The sequence below is a fragment of the Diachasma alloeum genome, unplaced genomic scaffold (genome assembly GCF_001412515.2).
Source record: "Diachasma alloeum isolate Michigan unplaced genomic scaffold, Dall2.0 Dall_scaffold_00521, whole genome shotgun sequence".
NCBI lineage: Eukaryota > Metazoa > Arthropoda > Insecta > Hymenoptera > Braconidae > Diachasma > Diachasma alloeum.
In genome coordinates, this window is record NW_021680653.1 from 454,964 (window position 1) to 467,706 (window position 12,743).

Sequence of the window (12,743 nt, forward strand, 5' to 3'; positions counted from 1 at the left end):
TACGTAAATTACAACGGTAAAAAACGGTGCAATTTACCAACGAAATTAAGACGCTCACCTCTGGCTATCAGTAGAAAATAAAGAAACCAACAACTGACCAGCGGCAAAGCAATGAAAAATCCAAATCAAATTTGAAAGAAAAAAAATATCTAGAATAAGATGGTTCTGTGTTGAACACCAGTCATGGATTGTTTTATGAAAACGGGCGAAAAGAAGAATTAGTTCGAAAAAGAAATAATTATTATAAATCGTCAAGCGCGTATATATTTGTAATTCAATTATTAAGACACTAAAATATACAACAAATTGCATATCGCATAGAATATATATATATATGTATATGTATATACAATATTTGACATGTAAAGTAACAAACTTTATTGAAATGTTATTAAATTTTCTTTCTCTATCATTCACGCAATGACACACGTCATTCAATTCATGATAAATACTATGATTACCATAAGAAACTGAATATAATTAATGATAATATAATCAACTTTTATAATAATTGTAATGATAATGTGATAATAATAATGATACATTGCATAAAATTAATTGATAAATTGCAAAGGAAATGACGATGAAATGAAAGTGAAAATCAAAAAGTAATCGAATGCAGTTAAATAATAATTCAATTTTAACCAAAAAAACGGGTATTATTTTCCCGTAATTTCTAGATTGTTCTTGTTTCCTATCTAAAGTTATTTAGTTCAACTCGCTGACGATAATACTCATTCCCCATAAAATTTCTCACTTTCCATCCGGAATTAAAAACAATAATAAATGAATATTACATCACCGGGTTGACGAGAAAGTACACTAGTAATGAATGACGCACATGTGCTCCATTTTTCAGTTTAATTTTTTCGATAGCTGAGTGATTCAGAAACTCTCACAGATGCCATGGCTCACTTTAATGGACAGGGATATCTATTAGTTCGTTTTATACAATTACGTCGTCATGATCGTTTTATTCAGATATGAATTTTTGGATTGAGATCAATGAACGTAAACATTTATTATTTTCGAGTATGCTTGAATCGAAAGGTGATAAATTCATTTTCATAGAACTCTGTTTTTTCTAGAGATGATTTCGTCACCTCCTTTAGATTCTAACCAAGATATAATAAAAAAACTGATTTCAAAGTGGAAAAGATTCCTCTTTCATTACCATTCCACTGCTGTTCACACTTACAATTTGATTTTTAAAAACCTATAATTTCAATGCATTTGATATTTTTATTAGATTCCTTCAAGAAAAATCACATTTGAAATTTTTATCCCCTAATAAACGAACTTATTAATGAATGTTTTGTGGATTCCAATTCGTAATGAGTTTATTTCTTGTTCTGTTGAAATGACCAATGATGATAGCATCCGTAGGGTGCATTTCAGCGAATGCAAAAGGATGTTGGCATAAGGGGACAAAGTTCAGTTCTCTCGCCAAATGGCACTGCGCGTTACGATGATAACTGAGCATTAGAAAATAGACACCATGTACACTGTATTTATCCGAATGCAAAGCCCAATGCTTATCCATTATTCGCTGTTATGCCTGTCCAGACTATCTACCATTATTTCTCTATTTTCGATTTTTGTTCGACACACTGTGAAAGATGCTTTGGATCCGGGTAATTACTGTATATATATCTGTATATATATATACATATGTACATTATTTATTAAATTACAAAACAGTATAATTTCCAATCGGCCATCAACTTCTCCAAGTATCCGACACATCTACACTGAAAATTATCTCGTTTTTTACACCGAGATATCTGTCGATTGACTTAATTATCAATCATTAGGTGCCATGGTTTAATAAGATGATATTACTTATCATTTTTCTGCATTAATTAGTTAGGTTTTCAATTACTTAATGATTACGACGTTAATATTTACAGGATTCAATTATTTTCCATCTTCCTTTCATCTTTGAATTTTTTCTTCGTCTCCGCTGTTGTTTCAATCGAATGTGAGGATTCATGTGAAAATATGTTGGACTCATTGACGCTCAGGGCTGACCTCTTCTTTTTCACCCTCACCGTCACCTTCTTCACGTGTCATCCCCTCGATGGGAGCCGAGGTGTCGTCAGTTGCTGGATTATCTCTATCTTCGGAGTCTTCCGAGTGGTTACTTGGAGGAAGGGATGGTGGACCGTTTATCGCTGCACCCTGGGGAAAACCGGTCTCAGCGGAGACAAGGTGAGAGGGCAGGTGGGGTGATGCTGTCTGGGACCTTCTACTCTTTTCACCTTTTCTCCATAATGTTATTTCCTTGAATGAAAATTAAGAAATAAAGAAATTTAGACAGAAAATTACAGAATTTAAGTGTAAAGAACAGTAGGAATAGTGTTGTAAAGTATGGGCCCATTTAATATAAGTGATTTTATTAAACAATTTGGGACGAAATAAATGATTAAAAAATACAAAAGGAAATGACGCTAAGAACGAATATAATGAGAAAGCGAGAGACGATCATACGTAAAGATAGTTGAGAGAGAGGAAAAGCCAAATCGCAACAGTATATTGTCACCAAGGGAGAAAAACAGGACATCCAAACCCATGTGTTTACCGCCCTCGGCTTCGCCTCGGGTTTGGGTGTCCTGTTTTCCTTCCTAGGATCTACGTGCACATACTATTTTTCATTATAACTGTACGGTATAGTTCGATTTTTCTTCGTAAATGCAGAAAGCAACGTGCGTTGTGTTATTCAGAGCTTCTTCAAAAACAACAGAAATCCGAGGAATGAAATAAGCGACTTTCCTCCCGCCATTTGGCGGGCAAAATCCAACTTTACGTGCAGATATGATGAAGAGTCATTTTCCTCTACCCAAGGCACGTATGATTTTTCAATACCCCTGCGAAATAGTACATTTCTAACCTGGAGAGGTAAAATAAGGACTCTCGCCATCAGCGCAGATGGTAATTCCACATGCGGGCACGACCCTTTATTTTACCTCCCTAGGTGAGAAATATACTATTCTTTCCTAATCTGTGACAGCAAAGTTCACGAATTTTCGCGGGCCCCACAATTGGACGTTTTTGCATCTTTATATTACGATATAATTAGCACTAATGAATTCGAGAAGAAGAGGCTCTGTGTAGGATGAGGTAAATAATTATTTTGTCAATTATTAAAACTTGTTTCATATTTCTATGATTTTTTTCACCGAATTTATGCGTGTTTAACCTCAGAGATCTCTACTTTTCAAACGAATAGTAGAGGTGGTGGTTTCATTTCCATGCTCAGAAGGGCCGGAATTTAGTAGGAATGGGTTATTTTTCAATCAACAATTCGTTGTATCCTTGGTTGACATTTCAACCCATTCCTCCATTAGAAACCATTTTTTTCTAGAGTAATTTTGGGGGCCTCTAGCATTATAAATGGCTACATGAAAAAAAAAACGGTGAAGAAATTGGCTCACTTGTTGTTTGAAATAACGACGATCTTCCTCATCCATCAGAACTAGATTTAAATAGTATCGAACGCTGAACTTTTTATTGATGTCTCGCATCGTTGGCGCAAGATCATAACCAGCTAGAAACACTCTTATTGGAATTGATTCACCCCTGACCGGTGCACCGTCCATAATCTCATACTTCGCTATTGTCTCATTCTCAGTGAATGTGTGTGGACCTGTAAATATGTATTCTTTGGATAGAAAGTTATGAAAGAATTGATGACTAGAAAACAGAAAACCTTTCCAACAAAAATAATTGTTTATCCCATGGAGGCATGCACTTTAAAACATTGAGTAAATTGATTCCTCGTCCTCAACCAATTTTTGAGCTAAATTGATTGATTCAAGATTTCAAAGTTCACTTGTAATTTCTTACTACTTTGAGTTGTCGAGAGAGGAAATTAAATGATGCATTCCGATTATGAAAACGATTTTTCCCTGATGTCGCGTGCTACATGGAAAAAGGTCGAATTGACCATTTTGTGACTTTTAGGTCAACAAAGTGAAAAAAGTCGTATGAACCTACTGTAGGGAACATGAAATTTGGACAATTTGGGCTTTCTAGAATCATTTGATTCCAACTTTTGAGGACAATTTTTTTTCGGCGCATACGATCTTTTCCCACAATTGTTTCGGCAATAGTGGAAAAATGAAAAAAAAAATCTTTTCACTGTTTGCTCCTCATTTTTATGATATTCAGCAGGACTTTTCAAGAAATAAACATTACTCTAGAGTTGACTCTTAGACTCTTAGACAGAGAGAGTACCTAAAATTTACTGCAGCAACAAAATATCTAAATAAATCCCAGGGTTGAAGTAGGGTTGACTCAAATGAGGTTGCAGGATAAATAAAAACATTTTGTTTGGGTTAAATATTGAAAAATTGTAACTCTTACGATATAACTGACCCCGAGGATAAAGTTCACACAAGGGTTTATTTGCTTAACAGGGATTGGTGCAACCAGGCTCTAGAAAATTAAAAGAAAAAAATATATAAAAAAAATAAAAACGGAAAAAATTATAATTAAAAACCCTCGACGAAAAAGTGGTGAATAGATTGCTTCAATGAACACGGAATATGAACTCGACATGCCACCGAAATGCAATCGTTGCTTTACGCGTTATTTTTTTTATTTCCTTCTAATTTCTAACATTTGAATTGGTAATAAGTTTCCGAATGAATACCGTTCATAACGATGCGTCATTATTTTTCGGAAGAATTTTGTATAAATTGTTCCATTTCCGCAATTATTCAATATATCGGCCTAAAATTCAATAAGAACGCGTAATTTGACAATATTAACTAGTAGGCAAAGTTCTAAAAGTTTCCCCTGACTTTTAGCCGTGTTATAGTGTACAAAAGTCAATCCTGACAAAAAAAATAGAGAAATGGCAATTTCTCGAATTCTCGATGGAGGGGTATTTATATTTTGATTTAAGCAAATGGATGGCATCACGACGGGATTTTGGGAAAATAAAAATTGAAATTAGTCTAATAGCTTTTGAGATATTGAGCAAAATAGTTCACATGCAAAGCTGAATATCTCCGACACTACACTTGTCTGATGATACTGATCCAAAATATCACACTTTGCTATAATGAGGCCGAAAATCCTACCAAGTTTCACGTTTCTTTTTCAATTATTGTTTGAATTATCATGCGTAAAAATAATTTTCGAGAAAAAGTGGAAAAATGAAAATAAAACTACATTGTTCACAGTGGGGTGGCCTCTTTTCAATTTATTTAAATAGGCACTATCATGGCGGCTATTTTGAAAGGAAAAAAAATCTATTCAGTCCAATGGTTCCGGCGATATCTCCAAACAACTATATATATATATATTTTGGTTCCATATGTATACCCTCACGGGTTTTTACATTTTGCTCCCTTCCCTATCTGCGTTACCATGGGCCGACTTACTTTATCCCCAACTGCACCCCATTCGGGATTGGACTGCCAGGGAAACCATGGAAAACCTCAGTCGTGCAGCCGGCCGATAATGCAGGGATTCCACTGTGTCTATTGGTCACACTGACTCAATGGGCACAGTGGTTCTCTACATTCGTGCCTAGCGACTGTAGTCCCACGCGGTTAGGTGTGCCCAAGCGGACACCCATCCAAGTACTGGGCAGACTGAACGCTGCTTAGCTCGGATGACCGCCGGAGTCACACACTCCCCGCGTGATCACTACAGCCACTATTCCAAACAACTATTTTCGAGGAATCACTTTACTTTAGGAACTGCTCAACCGATCGAGCTCAAATATAGCACAAATTTTAACCACAGTATTGACAATTATAAGCCAGAATTTCAGCTTTTATTTTAATTTAGAATTTTTCCGATAACTATTCATCCATACAGACATAAATACTGGCATTCCTAAGCATTTCTACCTAAGATGATAAAATCGAAAAAAATCACATTTATAAAACTTCCATTCGGATGCAAAGAATGAGTTATAAGGAAACTGAGGGAGTGTGGGGAAATTGAACCATATTTTGACAATTAGAAATAGTTAAGAAGAGAAACGGTAGAGCAAAGTCGGGGGATACCGAAAAATTATTGATTGAATGCACGTTTCCTCAACTTTAATCTTCTGTTCCTGCTCTCAGTTATTTCTAATTGTCGAGATATAGGTCAGGTTCGCATGACTCTCTCAGTTTGCGTACGACTCATTGAATATGAGTGCTCTATTTTCCTTTTATGAGCAATCAATTTAAAACTTCTTCGTCGAGGGTATTTAATTTTCAATTTTTGAGTTCCCAATTTTTTTATTACTGCGCATATAGTGCTCATTGTGTATTTTTCTTTGAATTTTCTAGGAGTAAATTCCGGAGTGATGTTCATTTCTTCAAAACTACGGCTAAATATTAAAAGAATGAGAGGCAAACAGTGAAAAGATGTTTTGTTTTTCATTTTTCCACTATTAGAGAAACATTTGTGAAAAAGTTCGTATGCGCGAAAAATTGTCCTCAAAAGTTGGATTCAAATGATTCTAGAGAGCCCAAATCTTCCAAATTTTATGTTCCCTTGAATAAGTTCATACGACCTTTTTTCACTTTGTTGACCTAAAAGTCACAAAATAGTCAATACGACCTTTTTCCTTTTAGCACGCAATGTGATTGAAATGGATGATTTCTAGTGCCCGAAAGTTTTCTCATTGATCCAGCAATTTTATGTAAAACTTTCATTATTGTAAAAATTTCTACCCAACTCAGAACTAAGAACTCTTTATTTAAGTTGCTTAATATGATAGCCCATCTTACCAGACCCTGTTGTTTCTCGTTTTATGATGGCGATTTCCATATGTTTAATTTTTATTCTGACTAGAAGAAAGTAGATTTTCCCAACAATAACATCTTTCAAGTGATATCTGAAAAATAATTATCCAGTCAGTATTCCATACCAGTTATGTGAATTAAGAGACGAAAATAGTTGAGTTCTTCGAGATATCTACACACACTCACTTGCTCTTATTATATTCGAACTCAATATGTAAACAATCTTCAATCCCAACTTCCATTTTAATCGGATTATTCATATCCGGATAAGAACTTAGAGTGTGAACGACGAGCTCCAACTCTTTAACCAGATCGCTCAATCTCCGAACGATGGTGACCCTTAAGAAATATCTCAGGCGAACATTTGAACCTGTGTAGCTCTCGAAAGGCTTTTCAACATTAGCAAATTCGAATGTGTATTCAGTGTTATGCGTTAATTCTCCAGGTCTTGCTAATTCCTTCACGAGACTGGTAAATTCATGATGATTTCCACGATCGTAATACAGTTCGATCTGGCCGATGAATTCGACCTTTACACCCTGGTGCTCCAACTTTCCAGCTTTCCGCAGGCTTACAATTACCTATAAATTTTCAATGAGTACATTATCAAAAACTGATCTTTACAAAATTTACATCAGTTTTGTTCATTTTTCGCCAAAGAAAAGATGAGTCAAAGCAAATGTTAACATCTACATTGTTAGAAATTTTTTGAAATTTCAGTTACAGCGTCATTTGAATTTTCGATGTTGTGAGGTTGAATCTAATTTCAAATGAAAGCGTTTACTAAATTTCTCATTCATCTTGAAAATTCAAGAAAATTTTGTTTTTCATGTTGAATAATCATTGATTTTCCAATGAAAGCTTGAATTTCCAAACTCATCGTGAAAATTGAACATCACATACAATTTGTATTTCAATAGATTGAAAATTCAGAAAAGGTGTTGGACCTGGAAATCGAGAATTGCTTGAAAATTCAAGAAATTAACTGATTCTTCAATGAAGAAATATTCATAAATTTCGTGTAGCTTTGTCCTTGTGAAAAATTTCAAGCTTTTTCACTTGAAATTTCAAGAGTAATTTTCTAACAGTGTATGGGAGGAAGGTTTGTAAATTTTTTGTCAAGAAACCTCAACTGCACACCATTTCATGGTTCATGAAAAAAATCATTCAAGATTTTGAAATTGAAAGAATTGTTCGATTAATTTCTCTTTACTTTTCCAGGGATTTCATTTAAAATTGGATGAACTGCAAGAAGAATTTCTCACATTTGTTTCCAAACTTACTAGTTCCACCGTAAAACCGTCAAGTTTTATGTTTTAAAGCAAAACGATGCGATTTATTGCAGGCGAAAAAAACTAGCCTGACGAGCATTTGTACAGACAGGGAATATTTTATTTTTCCTAAAGCAAAAATTTCCGATGCGAGTGAACCTATGTACTAAATTCACGCAATAAAACTGTAAGTACCAATCTTGAATTTTCAACAGAATTAGCAAGAAAAATTACCTTTCCAGAAACGGTTTCGCCGTCGTAATACAACAAATGTCGCTCCTTCTTGCCATCCTCGGTCTTAATCTCTGCTGTTTTCCTCGTGTCAGCTCCATTCAGAATGATCTCCAGTCCAGCAGATTGACCAAACCCAAAGAAACTCTTCAGAAAAAAGTAATAATGATAAAACAAAATTCCATTGAAAAACTTGAGATGATTTCTCAACGAATTCTTACCATTTTTCCAATGTAAAATCAGAATAATACAATGAAAAAATCAACACTCGGAGGACGCCCGGTTGAATTAAAAAAATTGACAGTTGAAAAAAAAATCTCACATTCACTATTGATAAAATCTGGAATTCATCATCAAACAACCGACCATTGGCAATTTAAGACCTCTCTCTAGCTTTTCAATTGCCCCAAGGGATGAATTATTGGAAGTTGGGTTATCTGACTAATATTATCGGTGTTACTTGAACTTCCTCCGAAAAGTCACAAGTTTGCTAAATATGGCGGAACACACTTTTCCCCCACTCCAATAATTTGCCATTCGCTGTCAAAATAATTTCAGCGTTTGGCGCTCTCCAGTTACGATACAATCCACCTAATTCCTGATTTGGCGTACACCGACTCCTTTCCACTAATGATGTACGTGTAATCCTCCTGATGACGATGTCACCGCGATAATACCACGAGATATATCATTCCATGACGCGCAGCAATTTGTTCCGTATTCTGTTATTTTTCATTGGATTCCCTTGAATTGTGTGGGGGAACGCACTAATTGGACACACTGGTTGGATAAAAACTATTGTGTCAGTGGTTGAAAAATCGTAATGTGTTAGTGGTTTAGATGTTTAGAATTCCCCATCCACTGCACTGCAACTGCAGTTTCATGATCAAAACGGGACACTTCGGAAAGGGGTTGCCACGAACGGGGCCAGTAGCCTTTCGTTTAGGCGGGTTCGAGGTTCGTCTGCCAGGTGGCAGTGTTTCCAAGTTTGTCTTCCATACCATAGATGTCATAAGTTTTGTTTTTCAATTTTGTGATTCCTGATTTTTTATAACGATTTCTAACCTAAACCCAGAAGAGACAACAACAACACCCGGGTTACCAGGTGAACAGGCCTCACCACGTGGTTTTTAAAGTTCCAATTAGTGGTGGTTACTGGAATTCGATTGTTGAAATTGTCTTCAGTCATGTCTATTGACGTTGTTGAGATACTTAAGGAACCAAGAATGACGAGAGTCTGTGCACCAATGGTTCGGTACAGCAAGTGAGTCTTCTAACTCGCTGTTATGAATGTTTCAGAGTGGAGCTTGAATCGATTGGACTAGTTGATGTTTTTTTTTTATTTATATACCTTTGTTTTTTCCTATTTTAGACTAGCATTTCGAAATCTGGTCAGACGTTACGGTTGTGATGTCTGCTTCACACCGATGATCCTAGCTGACTCGTTTGTGCAATCCTCGAAGGCGAGGGATAATGAGTTTAGCACAAATACGAGGGATGAACCTTTGATCGTACAATTTGCAGCCAAGGCACCCAGGGATTTCGCTGATGCAGCGGAAATGGTTGCTCCGTGAGTACAAACCTTTTTACGTGTCTCATGAATTCTTTCTTCACAGTTTAGATGTTTTTTCATTCAGAAGAAATCGAGTCATAACGGGGTGAAATGAGAAGTCAAGAAAGCGTTCCAATATTGTTTTTGGAATATCTTTGGAGTAGAGATGTTGTCAAGAGAATTTTTCATGCAGTCTGGCGAGGGCTCCAGGAAAGCTCTCCCAACAAATTTTCCGATGCATTACCAACTAATAAAAAATTTCTTCTTGAGTTTTAATTTACGATGCTTAGATTTGACTGCTATGAATAATCAATAATTTCCGATATTTCTTGAACAAATAATGGGAATTGAAATAATTTCAGTAATTACAATATATAACTGCTCCAACGAATTTTTCGAGGAAACTGAATTAATCCGTAATTTAATGACAAAAGAAATTGGAATCAACAAGAAATTTGAGACGGACTCAATTAGGTAAATAACTTGAAGGGGGTGACTGGGCCCAATTATGACCTTTGTGGGGTTAATACCAGCTGCGTCCCCGTCGCGATCCCTAGATAATGCAAAGTACTGGTGAAGCTTGATACTTTAAAAAATAAGTGCTTCACTACACGTTGAATTTATATAAATACCTCATAATTTACATTTTTAAAACGGCTTTTAGAATGAAAATTGTAGAATGGGAGGTCCCGTACATCTACATGAGCATCCACGTTACTAATTGTAGTAGCTCAAAGAAGTTAAATTCATTTAGTCGCCAGGTTCCCACACAATATTCGTCGAAATACGTCAAGATCACATATATTGGGTTGGGGAAAAAGTAATTTCGGTTTTTTTCATGTTTTTCAAAGTGAATTTGTTAATATAAATTTTAAACACTAATCAATGATATGTGCCGTTCTGATCGATGACCTTTTGCCACTTTTCTGGTAAAACCATAATTCCGTAACTGTAGAACTTCTGAGGTTTTTGGGCGAAAAACTGAACCAAGTGATTTTCACAAGCCTCTTTTGAACCCAGCTTTACACCATTAAGAGAGTTTTGCAGAGACCGGAACAAATGATAGTCCGACGGGGCAAGATCAAGGCTATACGGTGGATGCATCAAAACTTCCCACCCAAATTCTCTCAGTTTTTGACGAGTCACTAAAGATATGTGCGGTCTAGCATTGTCGTGATGGAAGACGATGCCTTTCCTATTGATCAATTCTGGCCGTTTTTTTTCAATCGCCTGCTTCAGTCGCATTAGTTATTGACAGTAGACAGTCGAATTAATGGTCTCAAAAATTGGCAAAATCATGAATTAATCTCCTCACAATCAAGTTCCTTTTCCTTAATCCTCTCTCTCAATTCAACTCTGATAAAGTTGTGAGGAATTCAAGAATATGGTGACTCAAATGATACAATTCTTTCAATTGATGATGGAAAATTCATCTCCCCTTTCTGCAGCTATAGGAATCAACAGAGACGTCTCCCAACTCAGTGCCACCGTCAAACAATTCAGTCATACCATCGTACCCCCTGGGGAAGTTAACTCAAGTTTCTACCCTGCTTCTATGAACAACAATAGTAACGAAAAAATTCAAGATGCACTCTCCCAAGACATTGATAATCCTGTTCCGATTAGTAAAGTTTTGGACACAAATGGATCGTCTCAACATTAAACAAGGAAATCCCTTACGTATTTTACAATTAAACGCACGAAATATGAAAATGGGAGATTTACAAAAAAAATTGAATAGTTATCATGTTATTTTATTATCTGAAACATTTTTAAAACCTGATATTCCATTTAAATTCCCTAGATTTATTCTTTCTCGCAAAGCCTTTGAGCAATCGCTACTAGGGATAACTTGAAATATTAGAAAATTTGTAATGTGAATGAAAACTCACCTAATTTATACATTCGTGGCATTCTTCTTCCTACAATTAAAGTGGAATTTACCATATATTGTGTCTACCAAAAACCCAAAATTCAAAGTACAAAACGTGGATTGTCGGATTTATTCAACTTTCATTCGAATGCCTACGCTTCAGTTTTCAAAGGGGAGTTCAATGTCCACTCTTTGCCATGGGACTGTGGTATTTCTTGTAAAAGTGTAGATTCGCTTCTTGAAGCATTAGACAACTCAACCTTAATCTTAGTAAATGATGAGTCTGTACAGGAATTTCAAGACCCAATGAAAGTACCTCTACAGGCGGCATTACAATAGGGAACTTGCTTCAATTTTTTTCAATTTTCTAATCTCATCAATTAATAATTAATTATTAAAAGTTGAAAATTTCAAACGCTTTGAAATCACTAATGACGTCACACAAACGATCGAGCGCTGAACCAATTACAGAATGGCTCGAGCTGACCTACCCAATTTTGAGGTGCGCCTCGGCCAATGAAGTACGACAACTCCCCGCTGTCTTTACTCTCGACAAATGAAGCATTGCCTGACCGTCTTCGTGACATCATGACCAAAAAATTGGTCTTGAAAACGACTGATTTGCAGTTGATTATCACAAGACATCTAGGCAATATTTCTCCATAATTTTCGCCGTTTAGTTATCCATATGTTAAGGAAAACGATGCAAGTTGTATTTTTCTAGAAAATTATCTTCTTTATTTCCAGGAAAAACCAAAGAAAAATTATCCTTGCCACCGTGTTTTTTTATTCACAAAATAGTATGTTTCGTCATTAGGCCGAAAAAAACTTTTCTGGCGATTACGAGTGCAGCCCGAGCCGAAGGCAAGGGTTGTAATCATATGAGCTAGAATAGTATATTACGCAACAAGTGCGGGAAGCAAGCGGTTATCGCTTACTGCCCGCACGAGTTGCGTATACTATTTTATACCATAAGTGCGTGCGCGGCGAAGAGGGGTCGGGGGGGCCGATGGGGGTCCAGGGGGGTGAAGCCCCCCGGTAGGGTCCAGGGACGAAGTCCCTGG

At 36.1% G+C, this 12,743-nt stretch overlaps 2 protein-coding genes across 2 annotated transcripts; one reads left to right on the forward strand and one right to left on the reverse strand.

Annotated features, from left to right (window-relative positions):
- Positions 1-246: 246 nt before the first annotated feature.
- On the reverse strand, positions 247-9,180 carry LOC107042793 (vacuolar protein sorting-associated protein 26B-like). The gene is made up of 6 exons (XM_015263978.2): positions 8,476-9,180; positions 8,258-8,401; positions 6,939-7,333; positions 6,738-6,844; positions 3,435-3,646; positions 247-2,283 (listed from the first exon to the last, which is right to left on the reverse strand). Exons 1-6 carry the CDS (start codon positions 8,476-8,478, stop codon positions 2,011-2,013), a joined length of 1,134 nt encoding a protein of 377 aa, XP_015119464.1. The 5' UTR covers positions 8,479-9,180; the 3' UTR covers positions 247-2,010.
- A 164-nt stretch (positions 9,181-9,344) lies between these two features.
- LOC107042803 (tRNA-dihydrouridine(20a/20b) synthase [NAD(P)+]-like) lies at positions 9,345-9,972 on the forward strand. The gene is made up of 3 exons (XM_015264001.1): positions 9,345-9,518; positions 9,627-9,824; positions 9,892-9,972. The coding sequence occupies exons 1-3, from the start codon at positions 9,442-9,444 to the stop codon at positions 9,914-9,916; spliced, it is 300 nt and encodes a 99-aa protein (XP_015119487.1). The 5' UTR covers positions 9,345-9,441; the 3' UTR covers positions 9,917-9,972.
- Positions 9,973-12,743: the final 2,771 nt, after the last annotated feature.

What these genes read in the sequence shown, in the direction of transcription:
- LOC107042803 (XM_015264001.1), top strand. Translation starts at nt 9,442, where the DNA reads ATGTCTATTGACGTTGTTGAGATACTTAAGGAACCAAGAATGACGAGA. An exon ending in CCAATGGTTCGGTACAGCAA is followed by an intron (nt 9,519 to 9,626) that starts GTGAGTCTTCTA and finishes TTCCTATTTTAG; the next exon opens with ACTAGCATTTCGAAATCTGG. An exon ending in GCAGCGGAAATGGTTGCTCC is followed by an intron (nt 9,825 to 9,891) that starts GTGAGTACAAAC and finishes TTTTTCATTCAG; the next exon opens with AAGAAATCGAGTCATAACGG.
- LOC107042793 (XM_015263978.2), bottom strand. An exon ending in GCGAAACCGTTTCTGGAAAG is followed by an intron (nt 7,334 to 8,257) that starts GTAATTTTTCTT and finishes GAAAATTTATAG; the next exon opens with GTAATTGTAAGCCTGCGGAA. An exon ending in TTCGAATATAATAAGAGCAA is followed by an intron (nt 6,845 to 6,938) that starts GTGAGTGTGTGT and finishes ATTATTTTTCAG; the next exon opens with ATATCACTTGAAAGATGTTA.